Source organism: Vitis riparia, chromosome 12 (genome assembly GCF_004353265.1).
Source record: "Vitis riparia cultivar Riparia Gloire de Montpellier isolate 1030 chromosome 12, EGFV_Vit.rip_1.0, whole genome shotgun sequence".
NCBI lineage: Eukaryota > Viridiplantae > Streptophyta > Magnoliopsida > Vitales > Vitaceae > Vitis > Vitis riparia.
Window position 1 is genome coordinate 1,258,301 of NC_048442.1, and position 19,731 is coordinate 1,278,031.

Here is a 19,731-nt window from a genome sequence, read left to right on the forward strand (position 1 = left end):
ACTCGATGCTTACCAAGTTATTATAGATTTAGGTTATATTTGGTTCTTAGAAAATTTAAAGAAAAATGTGAGGAAAAGAAAATACAAGAGGAAAAACAGAAGAAGAGAAAAAGTAAAGGAAAATAAAACATACATTCAAAGTCAATAAATTATTTTTATATGTTTCTTCAAATGCATTTCACTTATTTTCCTTCTTTATATAAAAATTAAATAATTTTAAAATATATAAATTTATAACAAATTTCAATTATATTTTCTTTTCTTTTATGTTTTTCATGGTGAAACTAAATATGAAAACATTATTTTCTTTAACAATTTTTTTCTTTCCTTGGTACTTTTCACGAACCAAATATAACCTTAAAGTTGTTGCAGTCTAGAACTCAATGAAGACTATCAACCACAAAAACATAAGTTTTTCTTCTTCAATCGTCTAAAGGAGGAACAGTGAGTGTAGCATAACTCTACATGCATCATTATAAAACTTTCCAACATGTTATCTAACTTAATTTAGCTTATTAATATAAAATAGCTCTCCCTGCATAGAAGAAACATTAATCATGTCTAAATTTTTCTCCTCTTTTGAAATTCATCAAGCACCGGCAAGGCTTCCCAACCTGTAAGTAGGTTCCAACCACTAACTCCTAAATTACTATTATCAGGATACTCATCATATATCAATAGAGAATACTAATCTAGGAAACTATCCTAATCATAGCTGCCTTTTCTCTGCTAGTTCACAACCTTGATCCAAAGTTTTTACTCTCATACCACTTGAGGCAGGGTGCGTCTAAAACTAGTTAGGTGAAGAGAACCGACACCATCTTCTGAAATTAATTAGTTCATTTTCTTGGAGAAAATACTAAAGACTAGATATAAATTAATCCATATATAGAAATGATGTCTAACTGCTTTCACCGAATCAGAGAGTACAACCATAAAAGTAAGAACCAAAATAATTGTATGTTGCTTCATACCACTGGTGTTTCTCTCTCTCTCTCTCTCTCTCTACAAAAAAGAATTATAATGAATAGTCACAATTTAAGGCCAAATTAAGGTTATATTTGGTTTCCTAAAAATATTAAGAAAAGAAAAAAATAATTTTTTTATATTTGGCTTCATTATAAAAAATACAAAAAATAAAATAAAATCTTATCTCTCTCTCTCTCTCTCTCTCTCTCTCTCTCTATATATATATATATATATATATATATATATATGATTATTTTCTACAAAAAGGAATTATAATGTATAGCCACAATTTAAGACCAAATTAAGGTTATGTTTGATTTTCGGAAAGTATTAAGAAAAGAAAAAAAATGTTAAGGAAAATAATTTTTTATGTTTGGTTTCATTATAGAAAATACAAAAAAGTCAAATATAATTAAATTTTGTTAAAAATTTATAGATTTTAAATTGTTTAATATTTATATAGTGGGGAGAATAAATGAAATGAATTTAAAAAATGATATAAAAATAATTTATTGACATTGAATCTATTTTTTATTTTCCTTTTTTTTTTTTTTTCTTTCCTTCCGCTATTCTCCTTTATTTTCCTTCCGTCAAATTTTTCAAGAAACAAACATAGCGCAAACATTTCCACATACAATCACAATTACTACTAATGATCAAGCCAATAGTATAGTAAGTTATCCACAACAGATGAAAAATAGGCTTAGTATGTTTATCAACAACAGACGGAAAAGTAGTAGCGCTGCTGCTGCTGCTACTGGCAGTAGTAAAATTTAAGAATTTAATTCTCCAATCAGAAGAAGTGTAGACGAGTGTTTCTTGGATCATCTATTTAAGATGCAGTCAACTTAATGCTATGAAATCAAACAAGCAGCAAACTACTGGTAGAGAGAGGGGGGGAAATCGTATTGAAAGAACAGAAAGAACCTGATGAAGAAATGGAGACACTGAGAGATGAGATGCTGATGAGGAACCAAATTCAGGGCAAGAGGCTCGGAAAAAACATCAGATCTCCATCTACTACCTACTTTCCACCATCCACCAAAACCATAACCAAGAAAGAAAAAACTTCACTCCAGATAGAAAATCGCTTGAGGTTGGAAGGGAGATTCGAAAGAGACTAAATTTATTACTAATGAAACCTTATTTATCATATTTTTGGGTGTGACAGCACTCAGCCGTACTCCAGCTACAGGCCCACAGCAACAACCATCCGTCAATCCGTTTCAATATGTTTGCCTTAATTAAAAAAAAAAATGGTTAATTTCATTTACCTTATCAAGGTTTTAACTAAATACACCTAATTTTATTGATTTAAAATTTTATCCATTACCCCTTTTATCATTCTCATTAAATATTTTCACTCCATTCCTTCTAATTCAAAATAAGTGAAGTATTTAATGAATTTTCAAATCAATGGAGGTTAATTGTATTTAGCAAAAACCTCGAGAAAGATAAATGAAATTTATTCTAAAAAAAAAGAAAAAAATTAAAAATAAATAATAGAAGACCTTTGTCTTAAAAAGAACTTGAGTGGGGATTTGGGAAGAAATTTTGAAACAAGCCATGTGGGTTAGACTTAGATTTGAATGAAAATTACTATAAACTCATAAAAATATTAAGGAGAACTTTAATAATAATAAAATAAGAAATAATGTACATATTATATATATATATATATATATAGTATAGTATAGTATATTTTGTGATATTATGTAGGGATAACCAATTTAAAAAAAGAAAAATGCAAATAATACCAAAACCATCATAAAATTCCACAAGTTTTATTACTTAACATTATTTGATTTTTTTTATATGGACAATGTCTCTCCACACTTTTTAGGTTCACCGTTTCCTTCTTTTAACTCCTTTTTTTCAATCCTATAAATGATACTACAAAAATTAAAACAATTTTAAACTTATTTAAATATTTACTACATCTTGTTGAAGGTTTGAAAATATTCAATAAATAAAAAAAAAATATGTAAAAAAAAAAGAGAGAATAAACATATACTATTTATCCAACTACAACTTTAAACACTTTAAGTTGAAAAATTTTGAAGAGAATCTGTGTAAAATTTGAAGAAATGTGTTAAAAAAAAAAAAACCAAAATAAGATAATGGAAAGGGAAAGGGAAAGAGAAAAGAGAAGGAATAAAAACAGTAGAGAAAGGGAAAGTGATCGTACGAGGAAAAATAGGTTGAAGTGGCTGAAGGGGCAGCTGGAGGAGTGCTTTTGTTGGAAATGGATCAATTTTGAGATATCAAAAGTGGGAGATTACATATACAATTTTAAGGGAATTTTGTCCACCGTTATCCCTATTATATAACAATATACAAAATTTGAATATAAGAAAGGTATAAATTCTTCCCACCCACCCACTTTCTTATATTCCGAGCTATCCACTTCTTGGCAAGCGAACCATCCACAAAGCATAAATCCTTCCGACACGTGAACATCAAATATCACGAATTTATTCTTTAGCATTTTCCTCCTTCCAAACATCAGTCATTCTTATCCCTTCTTTGTTTGCTGCAGGCTGGAGGTAGGGCCAGATAGAAGAATCAAGTTGGCTTGTAAGTAACGCAGATCGCCCCTCCCAAGATGCCTCCGTTACCAGCAGTTGATCCAAGTGATCAAAAAATTCAGACGAAAGGGATAGCTGAATATCAACCTTGTCATTCCCAGTCCATCCATGGCTTCGTTCGGCGGTAGAGTGATGGAGCGGAGCCAGAGCAAGAGCCAAGCTTCAGATTCGGATTCGGCTGGTGAAGGAGTCGGTTGGCAAAGTGCAGGGGATACCAGTCGGTGAGTCTTTTCTTCCCTGCATTCGTTAAGGCAACAAGCAAATTGTAGAGAGTTGTGCAGAGCCTTATTAAATTGTTGTCGATCACACATATCTCATACTTAGCACATCCAATTTAATTAATGTGATGTTTGTTTTTTTTATTTAATTATGAATAGAACTTAAAATTAAATAGTGTTTAATAATATTAAATATTAATTTTTGTTTAATATTTAATAGAAATTAAATATTAAAAATAAAGAAAAACTAATAAATTATTTTAACATTTCAATAAAAAAAATTAAGAAATGAGTAATAAGTTAATAAAAAGTTAAAAACATTAAAATATATATATATATATATATATATATATATATATATATATATATATATATATATATAAGCAAATTGTTTGAAATATGAAAGCAAGTGATTTTCGGTAAAAATTTTAAAAAACAAACATCTAAGTCTTACCAGAGATTTTGCCCGTACACCCAGTTGTTGACACGCGGGTGTAGTTGACAGACATGGGAGAGGTGCAATGGGACTAGCAACTGAAAACCCACTTGATGATCCTAAACACATGGGAGAAAATCAACCTCCCATGCTCGAGTACTAGTAATGACAAATGATAGGGAACAAATTACCACTATTTTGGAGGTATGGGGACTTTTGGTAGACTAGTCTACAAGAAGCCATACCTACATTGGTTCGACCGAGTGCATAAACTTCCATAGGGTGACAAGAATCATGCCTTTTTTTTTTAGGAAAAGGATGCAGTTGACTATGGAGAGCATTGGCAGGTTCATTGTCCAATATGGGGTTGTAGGGGGAAATGATTTTCTTCAACTTTGATTGTTTGTAAATTCCCTCAATGGTACAACTTTTAACCGGTATATCTCCATATATACCACCCAACTTAGTCCATGTATAGTTATCAGGAAATGAAGAAGCAATTTCATGACTAAATTTTTAGGACAGAACCAGAGATTTCAATGGTTGATCTCTCTAAGTTGAAACAGAAGTAGGGAGAGTTAGCTAAACAATTCATAATCTGATTGAACAAAAAAATGCAACTAGGGTACAATCTGTGGACTCATATTTTCTCCACATATGTGAATTGATACATCCCTACTCCATGACGATACTTGGACCCAATGGGAAAAAAAATTTGTTTTATTTTAAAAGCCATTTTCAATTTTTTTTTTTTTTTTGGAGTTAGCTACTTATTTTTATTTATTTTTATAAAAAAATCAAAATAAGAAAGAAAACCTTAAAAGTGACTCCATGTAAGAAAAATTGATCTATGAATCGAGAATAAATTCAAGGGTTTGGTTATATATTAAAAAGGTATAGGATAAGCCATAACACTCTTTTAAAACTTGTACACAAATGGTCTCTAATAAAAAAGTATAGGAAACTTTGACATTCGGTTAATTAACCTATGGATATAGAATAAATAAAAAAGCGACGATGTAAAAGAACAAACAATACATGATAAAAACATATTATAAAGATTTACAAAATAATAGACAAGAGAAACATACAAGTTGATTTATTAAACTAATTAGAAAATTGATTTTTTTTTCTAATTTTATTTACAAAAAGTATTCGAATTCAATTTTATTTTCAAGAGAATGTTTTTTTTAAAACAATTATTTTTACAATGTTATTCACAAAAAAAAAATATTTTGATTTAATTTTATTTGTAAGAAAATGATTGTTATTTACTTTGTTAATTAGAAAAAAAATTATTACTTGCTTGTTAAAAAAAATTCAAGCTCTCAAATATAAGAATTATTTTAAAAAAATATTTATGTTTTTTATAATTATTAAAAAAGACATGGATTTTGTTATTAAAGAAAAGGGTTTCAACTTTATTTAAAAAATGGCTTTAAGGCACTGAAGGATGCAAAAATGGTCAAGGTATTAATGTATAAAAGATATAACCTAAGTTTAAAGAATGTAACTAGGATCGAATTAAGAAAGTGATTAAGGGATTAATGTCACAGACCTACTCAAATGACCCTCCCCATGGGCTTATATAGAAGGTAGGAAGCTTATGGAAACCCCCGGAGACATTTACACTTAACTACAACATGGAAGAGTGTGAAAGGTTCTAGAGATAGCCAGAGACACCCACATATCTCTATACCAAGGGTGGAAGACAAGGGAAGCCTATGGGATATTCTAGAGACTTCCAAACATGTCTTGTAAATATTTGTACATAAGTAGTGTCTAGGATAGTCTAGAACATTCTTGATTTGTAAGGAACCCTCCAAGGTTCTAGAGACTTCCTAAGGTGCCTATTGCCTATAAATAAGTTAAGGCCTTATTTGGCCAGGGCACCCCCCAAACCACTTCCTAACCAAGCAAGTGAGTTTCAAAGCACTTGTAAAGCATCATTTGAGAGCAATAAAGCTTTCTATTCTTCAAGTGTTGCCTAAGCGTGCCTACTAGCTTCTAAGTTGTGTGCATCTTAGCCTTGCAAGCCAAACATCGAGAGTAAGGCTGACTTAGTAAGATCAAGGGTCTTGACTTGTCCAAGTGCTGCACGAGCCTAGAAAAAGATTAAGTTTGTGACATTAAGGTACAAAAAAGGTAGTATAGGTACAAATAATATAATCAAAATATGAAAAATGTTATTAAAGTATTAAGGTACGAATACAAAATATATGACTAAGGAATAAAAGATGTGACTAAAATATTAATATATAAAAAATAAAACTAAATACAAAGAATGTGACTAAAGTACAACAAAATATGATCAAAATACAAAAAATGCTATTGAGTTTTGATCATAAATACAAAAAAACTAGTCAAGTCATTCAAAATGAATTTTGACTTTCTATTGTTATTGAGTTTAATGATTTTCTAGTACAATTAAATAGGTTCAAATTATTTTTAGAAAATAATAATTTTCATGTATTAAGTTTAGTTTGCTTTAAAATTTATTTGCTTAATAAAAAAATTTATAGTCAAAGAAAATTTAGAAAATACATGTCATTCAAAGGAATATCATGTTTGAAGATTTTTCATATTAGTAATGGGTCATGAAGGGAGAATGATAGATGAAAAATGTTGTGTTCTACTTCATTTGCTTTTTATGAAACAATTTTCACTCGTTCTCTAAAAATTATTTTCTATTTCACTTTGTTTTTAAAAATGGAAAACAGAAAACAATAGCCAAATAGTATTATGAATTTTTAAAAATGGTTTTCTACCTGTTTATAAATCACAATGCCAAACAGACTCTTAAATTTTTTCAAAACAACTTTTAAAATCATTATTTTTTAAATATAAATGTAAGTCTAAGAGTTTTTGTATCTTAAATAAAAGTTACTATTATTTTTTATTTTAAAAAACATAAAAAAGAAAATGCCTTCAAATGGTCATTAAGATAATCATTTTTAAAAAATTTTAAAATTTTGAATAGAAGAAAATGGAAAAAATAAGGTGAGATAGTTATAGACATAAATTGGTTTTGGATTTAGATTGAAAACCACTATTGTGAGGAACCATCATAGAGAGTTTTTTTTTTTTTTTTTTTACTTCAATAAAAACATATTGTAGCTATTATTTTATGTTTAATTGGCGATGGGATATGATAAGTTATCTCATCATTAAGTATATTTTATTTTCGATATAAGTGGTGAGATATATTATCCCAAATTTTTAATGTCTATTTTACATGAAATATAATAATTCTAAGTTGAAATATAAGATATACATATCTCATAGATCATAAATTCACTTCTTATCAATTTTCTTCATTTTTTTTTTCAATTTTCTATGTTACTAATCATTTTGTAAAACAAATAATTTTGACTAAAAAAAAAAAAAGTTAAATTTGTGCTTAAAAAAAATTAAAAATGTATAAAATGTACCATAAAATAATACTAATATATGTAATATTTAATGTACATAAATTATTTTATATATTTAACAACCTAATATAATATTTTTATTTATAAATTTTAAATATTTTAATCATAAATATTATTAATAAAGAAATAAAAATTTTCTTACTTAGATTATAAATGGTAAAAAGATTTTTAAATAATATTAAATAGGTGAAAATTTTCATACTTCTTTTAATAACAAATATTCAAATGCAAGATAAATTTTATTTTAAACAAATATCAAATATTAAAATGTAATATACTCTTAATTCCAATTTTTATTTTTTTTAGAAACCAAAAGTAGCCTTAATATTTTTCTTTCTCTTTCTCGTTCTCTTTTTCCTTTGTATTTTTACTTCACCTTTTTCCATGACATCTAAATATAATAAAAATTTTATACTTTTAACATTCTTTTCTTTGTTTCTTGTCACTCGTCTTCACCAAATATAATGTAAAGTTTTACGCTATGTTTGGTTCCCAGAAAGTATTAAGGAAAGAAAAAAAAAAATGCTAAGAAAAATGATTTTTTTTATGTTTGGTTTCAACATAAAAAATACGAAAGAAAATTAAATATAATTAAAATTAGTTAAAAATCTATACATTTTTTTTAATTATTTAATCTTCATATAGAAGAGGAAAATAAGTTAAATAAGTTTGAAGTAACATATAAAATAATTTATTAATTTTAAATTTATTTTTTTATTTTCCTTCACTTTTCCTCTCTATTTTCTTTTCCTCACATTTTCGCTCACATTTTTTGGGAACCAAATATAGCCCTAGACTACTAGTCATGAAAATTTTCAATCTGTTGTAAAGTTAAACTTGATTTATAAACTTTCTAAATATTATAATTAAATTTAGTTCTAAAAGTTAAAGGAAAAATATTTTATTTTGAATGATTATTTTAGTGTCCATTTTTTAGTTCTCAAGGCCCAGAAGGTTTATATATTTATTATCCGGAGTTTCTATCTTACAATAAATTTTTAATTCTTCCCCATTTTATCTTCTTCGTAGTTGTTTGTGTTTCTCTGTCAACCCGGTTACTCCAACACAAACACCATCAAGCATCTCTCCCATTGATTATTTGCATATGGGTGCTGAACATTCTTGTCTTTGTGTTTCTACATATACTTGTGATGAGAGGCTAACTTTTACAGGTCTAGAACTAATCCTCTGATAACGATTTTTCCTTGTTTCTGCCACACACACAGAATCATGGACAAAGCTTTGGAACTGAACAGGAAGAAAGATATCATATGCCTTATTTTGTCATATCCTCCTTTCAGCTCGGTGATCCAAGGGAGTCACAAAGGTTGGATTCTTGATGTTTTGGCGATTAATCAGAAACTAAGAGAAGCAGTTTACGGGGAGAAAAAAATCGATTTTTCAGAGCTCTCTCCTAGAATCGATCAACTGCTTGATCATTCAATCCACGATATTGAAGCTTATGTTCGATCAGACATCATTCTGGAGATGCAAATGCGACATTTACAGAAAAGAAAACCTACTACAAAAGTTTACAATTTGGCTATTGATTTTGCTGTTCGCCAAATTTTACAAGATATAGAAATTCCCAAATTTCAGAGGATTTTGATCTCTGGCAGGGATGATGCAGGCCTCCTCACGTCAAGATTGAATAATCTACAGCATAAAAAGGGAATGTTTGATCTTTTCATTCACGTTAAGGCCTCTTCTTGTAAAAGTGCTAGAGATATTGAAGATGTCATTGCAAGAGAACTGGGTCTCTCAACATCCAGCAGACAGGAAGTGGATGGATTGCTGAAAAGCAAAAGCTTTTTGATCCTTCTTGACGATGTTGATCTTGCTTCATCGACAAATCTCAACGACGTGGGGACCAATTGGTGGAACTTGAAGAAGTTTCAAAAGATGGTTTGCACAACCGGCTCTATGGGAAGGAGAGCTGATTACACAGAAGCCGATCTGGAGATTAGTTTGGAGGATCATCTGTTCACATGGGATTTATTTTGTATGGAAGTTGGCAATGTTGTTCATTTTTCAGGCATCCAACGCCTTGCAATACGCATGATCAAAGAGTGCAAGGGTCATTTACTTGTCATTGTTTTAATGGCAAGAGCCTTGAGAGATATTGATGAGGTTCACACATGGGAATGTGCATCTCTTGCATTGACCTTACAACCCACTCAGTTGAGAGACGACGATGTCTTATTTAATGCCTTAGCATTCGTCTGTGGACGTTTGGGCTCAGCAATGTATTGTTTGAAGTTTTTTGTACACATGGGATGCTGGAGAGGATAGAGAAAGGAGATATCATTGGCTGGTGGATCAGACGCGGCTTAATTAGAAAAGCAGATGAAGGAGAAGAAATGGTTCAGGATCTTGTTGATGCCTTCTTGTTAGAGAGTTCCGGGAATGGAGATTCTGTTTTTCTCAGTGTGCGAGGTGAAATCTATGAGGCCTTACTAATTTTGTTAGGACACAAAACAGAGTTGCTATTTCTTCGGCAAGGTGGAAAGGGATTAACCGATCCTCCAATAGAAGAGAGATGGAAAACAGCCAGTGAGGTGCTTTTGATGAACAATAAACTGTCTGAGCTACCAAAGAGTCCATATTGCCCTCAACTCAGGGCACTGTTCCTACAAGCCAATCATGGTCTGAGAGTTATTCCTCCAATGTTCTTTGAAGGCATGCCTTCCCTACAATTCTTAGACTTGTCCAACACTGCAATTAGATCTTTACCACCATCTCTTTTTAAATTGGTCCAACTCAGAATTTTCCTTCTAAGAGGATGTCAACTTCTCATGGAGTTACCACCTGAAGTTGGATATCTTAGAAATCTTGAGGTGCTTGATCTTGAAGGGACTGAAATTATAAGCCTACCTGTGAATTTTGGAAGACTGACCAACCTCAAGTGCCTGAGAGTGTCCTTCTATGGTTACAGTAACCACACTGGACAAAATAACCAGTCCTCCAATACAATGATTCCTCAGAACGTGATATCAGAACTTTCTCAATTGGAAGAATTAAGCATACATGTGAATCCAGATGATGAGCGATGGGATGTGATCGTGAAATATATTGTCAAGGAAGTCTGCACCTTGAAACACTTGGAGACGCTTAAACTTTACTTGCCAGAAGTTAGACTTGTGAATGACTTCATGGGGAGTGGAAACTCATTGATAAACCTCTCACTGATGAACTTCGAGTTTATTATTGGCAGCCACCACAAGCGCTTTGTATCTCGACTACCACAAGAAATTGCAAATAGATTTGAACAGCAAGAAAGATGCTTGAAGTATGTGAATGGTGAAGGTGTCCCAATGGAAATTAAGGAGGTACTCCAACATGCTACTACTCTGCTCTTGGAACGCCATTTAACTCTTACCAAGCTGTCTGAATTTGGGATTGAAAATATAATGAAGCTAGAATTTTGTGTACTGGGGGAATGTAGCAAGATTCAAACCCTTGTGGATGGAGCAGAAACTTTTAGACAAGGAGATGATGATGGAGATGTTCATCAAGAAATCATACTTGGATCACTCCAATATTTGAGGCTTCACTATATGAAGAATTTAGACAGTATATGGAAGGGGCCAATCTGGAAGGGTTGTCTATCCAGTCTCAAGTCTCTGGAATTGTATGCATGCCCCCAATTGACTACCACTTTTACTTTGGGTTTGCTTGAAAATCTCGACCTTCTAGAGGAGCTTGTGGTTGAAAACTGCCCCAATATAATCAGCTTGGTGACTTATGAAGTTCCTGCAGAACATACGCTGCTCTGCTTCAAAACATACCTTCCAAAGTTGAAGAAGATATCACTTCATTACTTACGAAAATTGGCCAGCATTTCCAGTGGTTTACGCATTGCACCAGACTTGGAATGGATGAGCTTCTATAATTGCCCAAGCATTGAAGCTCTTTCTAACATGGAAGTTTCTAGTAATAATTTGAAGGTGATCATAGGAGAGGCTGACTGGTGGAGGGCATTGAAATGGCAAACATCAGTTCTAAGAAGTAATCTGGATTCTATATTTGTCCCCATTAAATCAGATGTTGATTTGATGACTCAGTTAGAAGAAACTAAGAATCAACTTCTAGCTCCCAAGCAAGAGAGAAATCCATCTCAACAGTCAGGTTGTTTTTCATTCCTTTTCTTTTCAAAGATACAATTCATGGCATACTTGAATCTCTTCTTTGAGGTAAATGATTCATTGGGGATGTTTACCAATAAGAAAAATGAATAAAAAGAAAAACCCTCTATTTTGTTTGGCTAAAGAAGAAAAGGTCGATATGCATACAAATGGTTTTTCACAGAATGGGTGTCTCATTGATTAGAACTTGCCAAGGTTGGAATAAGGAATCCCCTAAGGGACATGGGATCCCAAGTTCTAACATCTAATTATTACTCTCTTTATTTGAATACTTCAAAAATCAAAAGTTGGTTGGGAATACTAATTTCTAATATCATTAGCATTATCCGTGTCCAAATATCTATATCCATCTCAACGTTTGATTCTGCTGTCTGATACTTCACTTCTATTTGTTTGCTTTTTGTCTGTGAGTGACAGGTTCTGGTGACTCCTTGAAGGCCCTTGCAGCGGAGGCAGGAACCACCTCAATTGATAAGCAGCGTCATAAGCCTTCTCCATTGCCACTGTCGTCTCCTTCCACGAAGAGCTTCATGAAGGCCTCTGTAGTAGAAGCAGGAACCACCTCGGAGCAGAAGTGGAAGCCCCACACTGTGTAAGTGTTATCTTACTGATATGCTAACATAAATTCTTTTATTAGCAAAGCTAAAACTATAAAGAGATAGTTTAGAGTTTTTACTAAATTTAATCATATCTAAATTAAACCATTGATTTTACGTTTTTCTTTTTTGAATTGTTGTTGGTCACAGAAAGATGACTGATGCAGCAGAAGTTGACTTACAAAGAATCCGGGGAAGCTTATTAACTTCTGTCAGTTCCGAAACTGCATGTATGAAAGATCTGAAAGAAAACTATGAGATGTTGATAGGCGGAGCAAAACAGCTCAAGGCACTGAGGAATGGCATGGAGATGGAAATAAGAAGACATAATATAAGGCCGCACATAAGAGAATGGTTGGCTAAGGTTGAGAGGATCAACATTGAAGTGAACCAACTAGAAACTCTATACAATGATGAAATGAAGCATCCAGGGAGACCGGTTCGTTTTTGGGAATGCTCAAATCTTAGCAAAAACATGGAGAAGAAGCATGAGAAAGTTCATAGTCTTTTGAAAGAAGGGATTGATAAAAGAAGAGTACTGGTTGCAGAATTGTCAGAACTTGCCAGGAAAATACCTGCACCGAAAATAGAAGACTCATCGTTGTGCAATGTGGTTGAAGATGTAGTGAGTTTTCTACAGGATAAGCAAATAAGAAGAATCGGAATTTGGGGAACAGTTGGAACAGGGAAAACCACAATAATGAAGAACGTGATCGATCATAAAGATGTGGCTAAAATATTTGATATGGTCATCTGGGTAACTGTCTCAAAGGAATGGAGCAAAAAAACGTTTCAAGATGCAATTATGCAGAGACTAAAAATGAATATGAAGGGCAGTGTTAGCATCGAGGAAAATTCTCTAAGAATTTCTGAAGAGCTAAAGGGAAAGAAGTGTTTGATTCTTCTAGATGAAGTCTATGACTTTATTGATCTAGATGAAGTAATTGGAATCAACCAGAGTCATGAGAGCAAGGTGGTGCTGGCGAGTAGGCTCCGTGACATTTGCAAGGGCATGGAAGCTGATGAGTTAATCAATGTGAAACCATTGTCAGATCATGAAGCTTTCAACATGTTCAGGGAAAAGTTGGGTCAGTCTATTTACTCCCCACAAATTGAACGGGTTGCTGAACAGGTGGTTAGAGAGTGTGGTGGTTTACCCCTGCTGATAAACATTGTAGCCATGATCTTCAGAAATAAAAGGCAAGATATTTCCCTTTGGATGGATGGATTGAAACATCTGCAAAGATGGGAGGATATTGACGGCATGGATCATGTGATTGAATTCCTGAAGTCTTGCTATGATTATTTAGATAGTGACACAAAGAAGGCCTGTTATCTGTATTGTGCCTATTTCCTGGAGAATATGATATTAATGTAGATTACCTACTAGAGTGTTGGAAAGCTGAAGGCTTTATTCAAAATGCAGATGAATTTTTTCGAGGCACAAATGCTTTTAGAGATGCACGCAACAAAGGGCATGCCATATTGGATGATCTTATCAACCTATCATTGTTAGAGAGAAGTGACAAGGGGAAATGTGTTAAGATGAACAGAATGCTTCGAAAAATGGCCCTTAAAATTTCTTTCCAAAGCAATGGCTCGAAGTTTATGGCGAAACCATGTGAGGGATTACAAGATTTCCCAGGCAGGAAAGAGTGGGAAGATGCAAATCGAATCTCTTTGATGGATAACGAGCTCTGTACTTTACCAGAATTTCTACACTGTCACAATCTCTCAACATTATTGCTCCAGAGGAATAATGGTTTGATTGCCATTCCTAAGTTCTTTTTTCAATCTATGCGTAGTCTTCGCGTTCTGGATCTGCATGGGACTGGTATTGAATCATTACCTTCATCTATATCCAATTTGATTTGTCTTAGAGGGCTCTATTTAAATTCTTGTACCCACTTGATACAACTCCCGCCTAACATAAGAGCGCTTGACCGGCTTGAGTTGCTTGATATTCGAGGCACTAAACTTAATTTGCTCCAAATTGGAAGTTTGATATGGTTGAAGTGCTTGCGAATATCGTCTAATTTTTTCATCGGAATCTGCACTCAAAGGAAATTGGGGAACATTTCAAGCTTTGTCTCATTGGAAGAATTTTGTGTTGATGATGATTTGTCTGTAGAATGGCGGTACAAGGCTTCAGAGATTGTTATGGAGGTGGCTACCTTGCCTTTTAAATTGACTTCCCTCAAGTTTTGCTTCCCTACGATGCACTTCCTTCAGTTTTTTGTGCAAACAAGCCCAGCATGGAAGAAGAAATGCTTCTCATTTCAATTTTCTGTTGGTTACCAGGACTCAACTTACTCTTCCATTCTGGAGTCTTCTTCTGATTATCCAAGCTACAATTCTCTGAAATTGGTCAATGGTGAAGGCTGGCATCCTGTAATCAAACACGTACTTAAGGTGACAAATGCGTTTGGATTAATAAACCACAAGGGAGTTTCAGCACTATCAAATTTTGGCACCAACAACATGAAAAATATGCATGTTTGTTTGGTTGACGGATGCAATGAAATTAGAGTCATCATCAATGGTTGCACATCGGGTAAGAGGGTGCTAGAAAACTTAAAAATTTTGTATATAAACAATGTCCCAAAATTGAGAAGCATTTGGCAGGGGTTTGTTCCTGATGGAAGTCTAGCACAGCTAACCACCCTAACCTTAACTAAATGCCCAGAGTTGAAGAGGATATTTTCCAGTGGTATGATTCAACGGCTTCCTAGGCTGCAGCACTTGAGAGTTGAAGAATGTTATCAAATTGAAGAAATAATAATGGTGTCTGAGAATCATGGACTCAACGTCGATGCGCTCCCCAGACTGAAGACTCTAGTACTCATTGATCTCCCAAAACTGAGAAGCATTTGGGTTGATGATTCATTGGAGTGGCCTTCCTTACAAAGGATTAAGATATCTATGTGTTACATGTTGAAGAGATTGCCTTTCAACAATGCCAACGCAGCCAAATTGAGATTCATAGAAGGGCAAGAGTTATGGTGGAAAGCGCTAGTATGGAAAGATGATGCCGTAAAACAAAGATTGAAGTTCCTATGCATCCTCAACTAGCTCCTCGGATTTCTGTGCAGCAGTTTCATTTTAAAGCTGATTGGGATGGTTGTTGACTCAGCCAAAGGTTTGTGTGTAGGATTCAAAAACTTTACCATGTATTTGTTTAAGATATGCTGCTACCTTGGCTTATATTTTATCTAGACTTGCCCGCTTGGTTTGTATCTGTTTGAGATTTGCTTTCTTTGTTTGTATGTTTAAGATTTGCTATTGTTTGAGATGTGCTACTTGTATGTTTTTTTAAATATTTGCTACATTGGATTGACTTTGTTTAAAGAGTTGATGTATTTCTAAGCACATCGTGAAATAATTAAACAGACAACAATCAATAACACAATCAGTAGCTATCCTGAAAATTTTGATCTTGAGGCTTTAATTTGCTCGCATTCATGGAGCTTGAATGAGCAGAGGCCGAAGTTCTGAGATGAAAGATGACCCAGTACTAGCCCTTTCTTTTTTCAGCTAAATGGAGCAGTAGTTCCATACTTGTTCAAGCTTAACTACTGCATAGGTGAAGCTAAGCAACTTGATTCTTCGATGAGTTTGTTCCCAACCTCCTAATTTAAGAATAGTTTTCCGTTTTTTAAAAATAAAAATATATTTTAAAAATTTTATAGTTCCATTTAACAATTATTCTTTGGAAATAGTTTTTAAAAACAAAGTGAATAGTAGAATAATTTTGAGAGACCAAGTAGAAATCATTTTTCTTGTTTTTAAAAATAAAAGCAAACTAGAAAAATAAATAAATAAATTCACCCCTAATATTGAAAATTTTCAAAATAGGATTTACTAATTTTAAAAAATAATTTGAAACTCAAAAACCAATTCAATTAATACTAGAAAGCTATAAAACTCAAAACCAATCTAATTAATATTAGAAACTCATGCACTAAACCTTTATCTGGAATGACTTTACTAGTATGTTCTTTACATATAACTATAATTTTTAGAATATTTTTATTAAACAAATAATTCAAAATCAAGTGAGACTTAGAATAAGTTGGATTCATTAATAATTTAAAAAACTTAAAAATAATTTGAAATTCAAATAAAAACTCAATTAATAACAAAATTTGATAGACAAAAATTAGTTTAGAATGACTATTATTTCTCTTTTGAGTATAATCATATTTTTCTAAATTGTCCCAATAAACAAAAAGACTTGAAACTGGCAAGCCCTAATATGTTAGATTAGTTAAAAAGTCTATTAATTCTAAAAAATAATTTGGAACTCAAAAAATCATTCAATTACCACTAAGAATTCATGTATTAAAAACTAATCTAAAGTAATTATGTTGTTTCTCCTCTACACATGATTATATTTTTTATGAATTTTTTTACTTAACAAATGGACTTTATTTATTTATTTTAATGAGTTTAGTAATTTTTTAAATAATTTTTGAAATATTTTATAATGTAAATAAATTGACAACAAAAATTTTTAAAATAATACCAAAAATTGTCAAACAAATTTAATTTTAAAAATACATTCAAAATGAACTTTCAAATAAACTATTTATATAAAAAACTTCTTTAACATTTCTTTAATGATTTAATGTTTTGTACTAAATAAAATAAAAAATTTCAATAAAATTATTAAATTCATTTATAGCTTTAATTTTTTTTAAATAAATAAACATAAGTATATTAAAGGAATTTAAGATAATTTTAGTTCAGTTAACAAAATTTTGAATAACATTAATTACAATAATTCTTAGTCAATTTTTTAATATAAATATTTTTTTGGCTAAAATACAAACTATTTTATAAATATAAACTGTTTTAAATATTGAAAAAATTTGATATCATGTTAATTTTAAGTATTGAATTTAATTATACCATTTGATAACAAAGATAGTTGAAGATTTGAGTTTTAGCCTGCACTTCCCTATAAAAGGAATTTGCATAATCCATTACCAAAAGTATTTTGCTTGTTCTTTCTTCAGCCTTATATTCTTTTTTTTTTTGCTTGTAATCTAGTTTATAATTTAGGAAGCAACTTTAGCAATCTAAGACTCATATTCCTATGTGTTGGAGTTGGGTTTGGGTGCCCAAGTAGGTTAACTTGATCCGACCCAGTAAATAAAAGAAATAAGGGAAGCAATTTCTAGGAGTTTTAAAACTACCATGCCACTATTAATAAATTTTTTTTAAAAAAAAGTTTTTTTTTTCTCTCTCTCCATAAAAACCAAAAAGTGAAGAATATGTTTCCCTAAAAAACAAAAAGAAAGAATACATTTTTCTTTCTAATAAAACCAAAATCCTTTCTCTTGAAGTTTTTTTTTTTTTTTTTTTTTTTCTCTGTGAAAACTAAGGTCAAGGCTCTTGTGCTATAAAAAAATAATGGTTTTCATATTCGTAGTTTCATTCATGACTTGACGCAAGAAAATTGGTCAATGAAACAACCAATTCTTGGGTATTTCAGAAGGTAACCCAAAAGCCTTATTTTTCATCACCATGAATCCATTTGATTAAATTCTTCCAATAAATATATATTAAAAGAAGCCTTACTTTGATCCTAAAAGACAAGAAGCATCAAGAGCTCAATTTACTGACATGAATAAAAATGATAGTAAATAGGATCTTGAGGAAGAAAACAAGAAAGAAACAAGCTAGAGCTTGGCCTAGATGTAACGCATGGCATTGCTAGGGCCCTCTTGGTGAGAGCATAGAGCCTTTTTAATTGCCTATGCTTAAAAGTTGGAGCTATATTAACCCTTATGTCTTAAAATATAGGGTTTGAAAGGTAGGAGAACACAAAGATCGAGCTATCACCTTAAGCAATGTCATTCATGGCCCCAATGAACATACAAAGGATAATTTAGAAGGTAATAAAGCTTCTTGCTACTTGACAAGTGCTCATAAAATTTATTTCAATTAAAATAAAAAATATATCAAATTATTTTGTTGATCCATTTGACAACTAAATGTTTTATAATTAATAAATTAGATTTATGTCAAAATATATATTTTCAATAATAATAATAATTTGTTTAAATCATAATCTAGAGAAAATTTAAAAGTATAGTATTGAAACTATCATTGATATAGGAAGTCATCTTGTAGAGATATATCTTGTTCTAAATATCTTTAATTTCCTTCCACTTTAATACACATATGTATGTGTATACTTTTATGCATGTTTTATTTATTTACGTAAAAAATCCTTGTGGTAGGATCACATGAAGCTTTTTTTCTAACTGGTGGAACCACATGGCATGCACTGACAATAGCATTAAAAAAAAAAAAAAACAACATTTTGTTTCTATTTATACTCTTTAAATTTGAATTTATTTTATATTTTATATTTATTTCGATTTTAGTTATTTTCTAGTTTAGACTCAAGTAAAAGTTTAATTTAGTCGAGCATCTTATTTGTTCATTTTCAGTTGGTGCATAAAAGTAACAATCTTTTAACATTGGTCACCAATATTCTTAGATGAGAGTTGATCATGGTTATGTTGGAAAGACTCTTATGGTTGCAAATTAGAAACTAAAGTCATCTAAACTGCTTGAATGTGAAGCATGACATTACAAACATGCCTTAAGAGTTAATGAAATCATGGATCAAGAAAAGAAAAAAATATTAAGAAAAGCGGTTTTCTTATGTTTCATTTTATTATAGAAAATGTGGAAAAAATCAAATATAATTAAATTGTGAGAAACTTATACATTTTAAAATTATTTAATCTTTTATTAAAAGAATTAAAATAAATTTATAATATATGAAAATAACTTATTGATTTTAAACCTATTTTTTATTTTTCTTTACTTTTTCTTTTTTTCTACTTTTTTCGTATTTTTTTTCAAAATTTTCAGGAACCCAGTATAGCCTAAATGTAAAACATGTATAACATGTTATTAATATAAGTTTGGTAACCTAATTCTTATGATATTTTTCTAAATAACATCACTAAAATCTTCCACAAGTGTCCCTCCTCAACTAAATTTTGAGAAATCGTTTGTTTTTTCTTATATGATGTTCTAACAATTTCTTAATTATTCTATTAACATGCATCATCATTTTCTATTATTTCAAGGTTCTCCTATAATATTCCAATCTACACCTCAATTTTTGTACAAAATTAAGGGAAAAAAATATATTTTTACATTAAAAATTTTCTCAATGCATGTCATATAATATAAAATGAATAATTTTATTTATTTTTCACTTAAAATATGTTTGTAAATATTATTAAGAGGGTTAGAAGCATTTTAAAGTTTTGTAAGCATTTCCTTACAAAAATTTGGTATTTAACAAAGCTTTAAAAATTAC

At 31.1% G+C, this 19,731-nt stretch overlaps 3 protein-coding genes across 3 annotated transcripts in view; 2 read left to right on the plus strand and 1 right to left on the minus strand.

The window, feature by feature from the left end:
• LOC117926766 (disease resistance protein At4g27190-like) overlaps positions 1 to 2,054 on the minus strand; it is a 39,877-nt gene extending 37,823 nt beyond the window's left edge. Inside the window, exon 1 of the mRNA XM_034846053.1 lies at positions 1,897 to 2,054. The gene's annotated coding sequence lies outside the window, so the exon portion shown is untranslated. The remainder of the gene's footprint in view (positions 1 to 1,896) is intronic.
• Positions 2,055 to 3,564: 1,510 nt separating this feature from the next.
• LOC117926790 (disease resistance protein At4g27190-like) lies at positions 3,565 to 13,761 on the plus strand. The gene is made up of 4 exons (XM_034846081.1): positions 3,565 to 3,778; positions 8,869 to 11,770; positions 12,205 to 12,379; positions 12,534 to 13,761. The coding sequence occupies exons 2-4, from the start codon at positions 9,919 to 9,921 to the stop codon at positions 13,759 to 13,761; spliced, it is 3,255 nt and encodes a 1,084-aa protein (XP_034701972.1). The 5' UTR covers positions 3,565 to 3,778; positions 8,869 to 9,918.
• A 188-nt stretch (positions 13,762 to 13,949) lies between these two features.
• On the plus strand, positions 13,950 to 15,455 carry LOC117926792 (disease resistance protein RPS2-like). The gene has a single exon (XM_034846083.1). The coding sequence runs from the start codon at positions 13,950 to 13,952 to the stop codon at positions 15,453 to 15,455; it is 1,506 nt and encodes a 501-aa protein (XP_034701974.1).
• The last annotated feature ends 4,276 nt before the right edge of the window (positions 15,456 to 19,731 follow it).

Bases quoted from the DNA above. Each gene is read 5' to 3' on its own strand.
- LOC117926792 (XM_034846083.1), top strand. From the start codon at position 13,950: ATGGCCCTTAAAATTTCTTTCCAAAGCAATGGCTCGAAGTTTATGGCG.
- LOC117926790 (XM_034846081.1), top strand. From the start codon at position 9,919: ATGCTGGAGAGGATAGAGAAAGGAGATATCATTGGCTGGTGGATCAGA. The intron at 11,771-12,204 runs GTTGTTTTTCAT...TGTGAGTGACAG, and splicing joins AAATCCATCTCAACAGTCAG to GTTCTGGTGACTCCTTGAAG. The intron at 12,380-12,533 runs GTAAGTGTTATC...TGTTGGTCACAG, and splicing joins AAGTGGAAGCCCCACACTGT to AAAGATGACTGATGCAGCAG.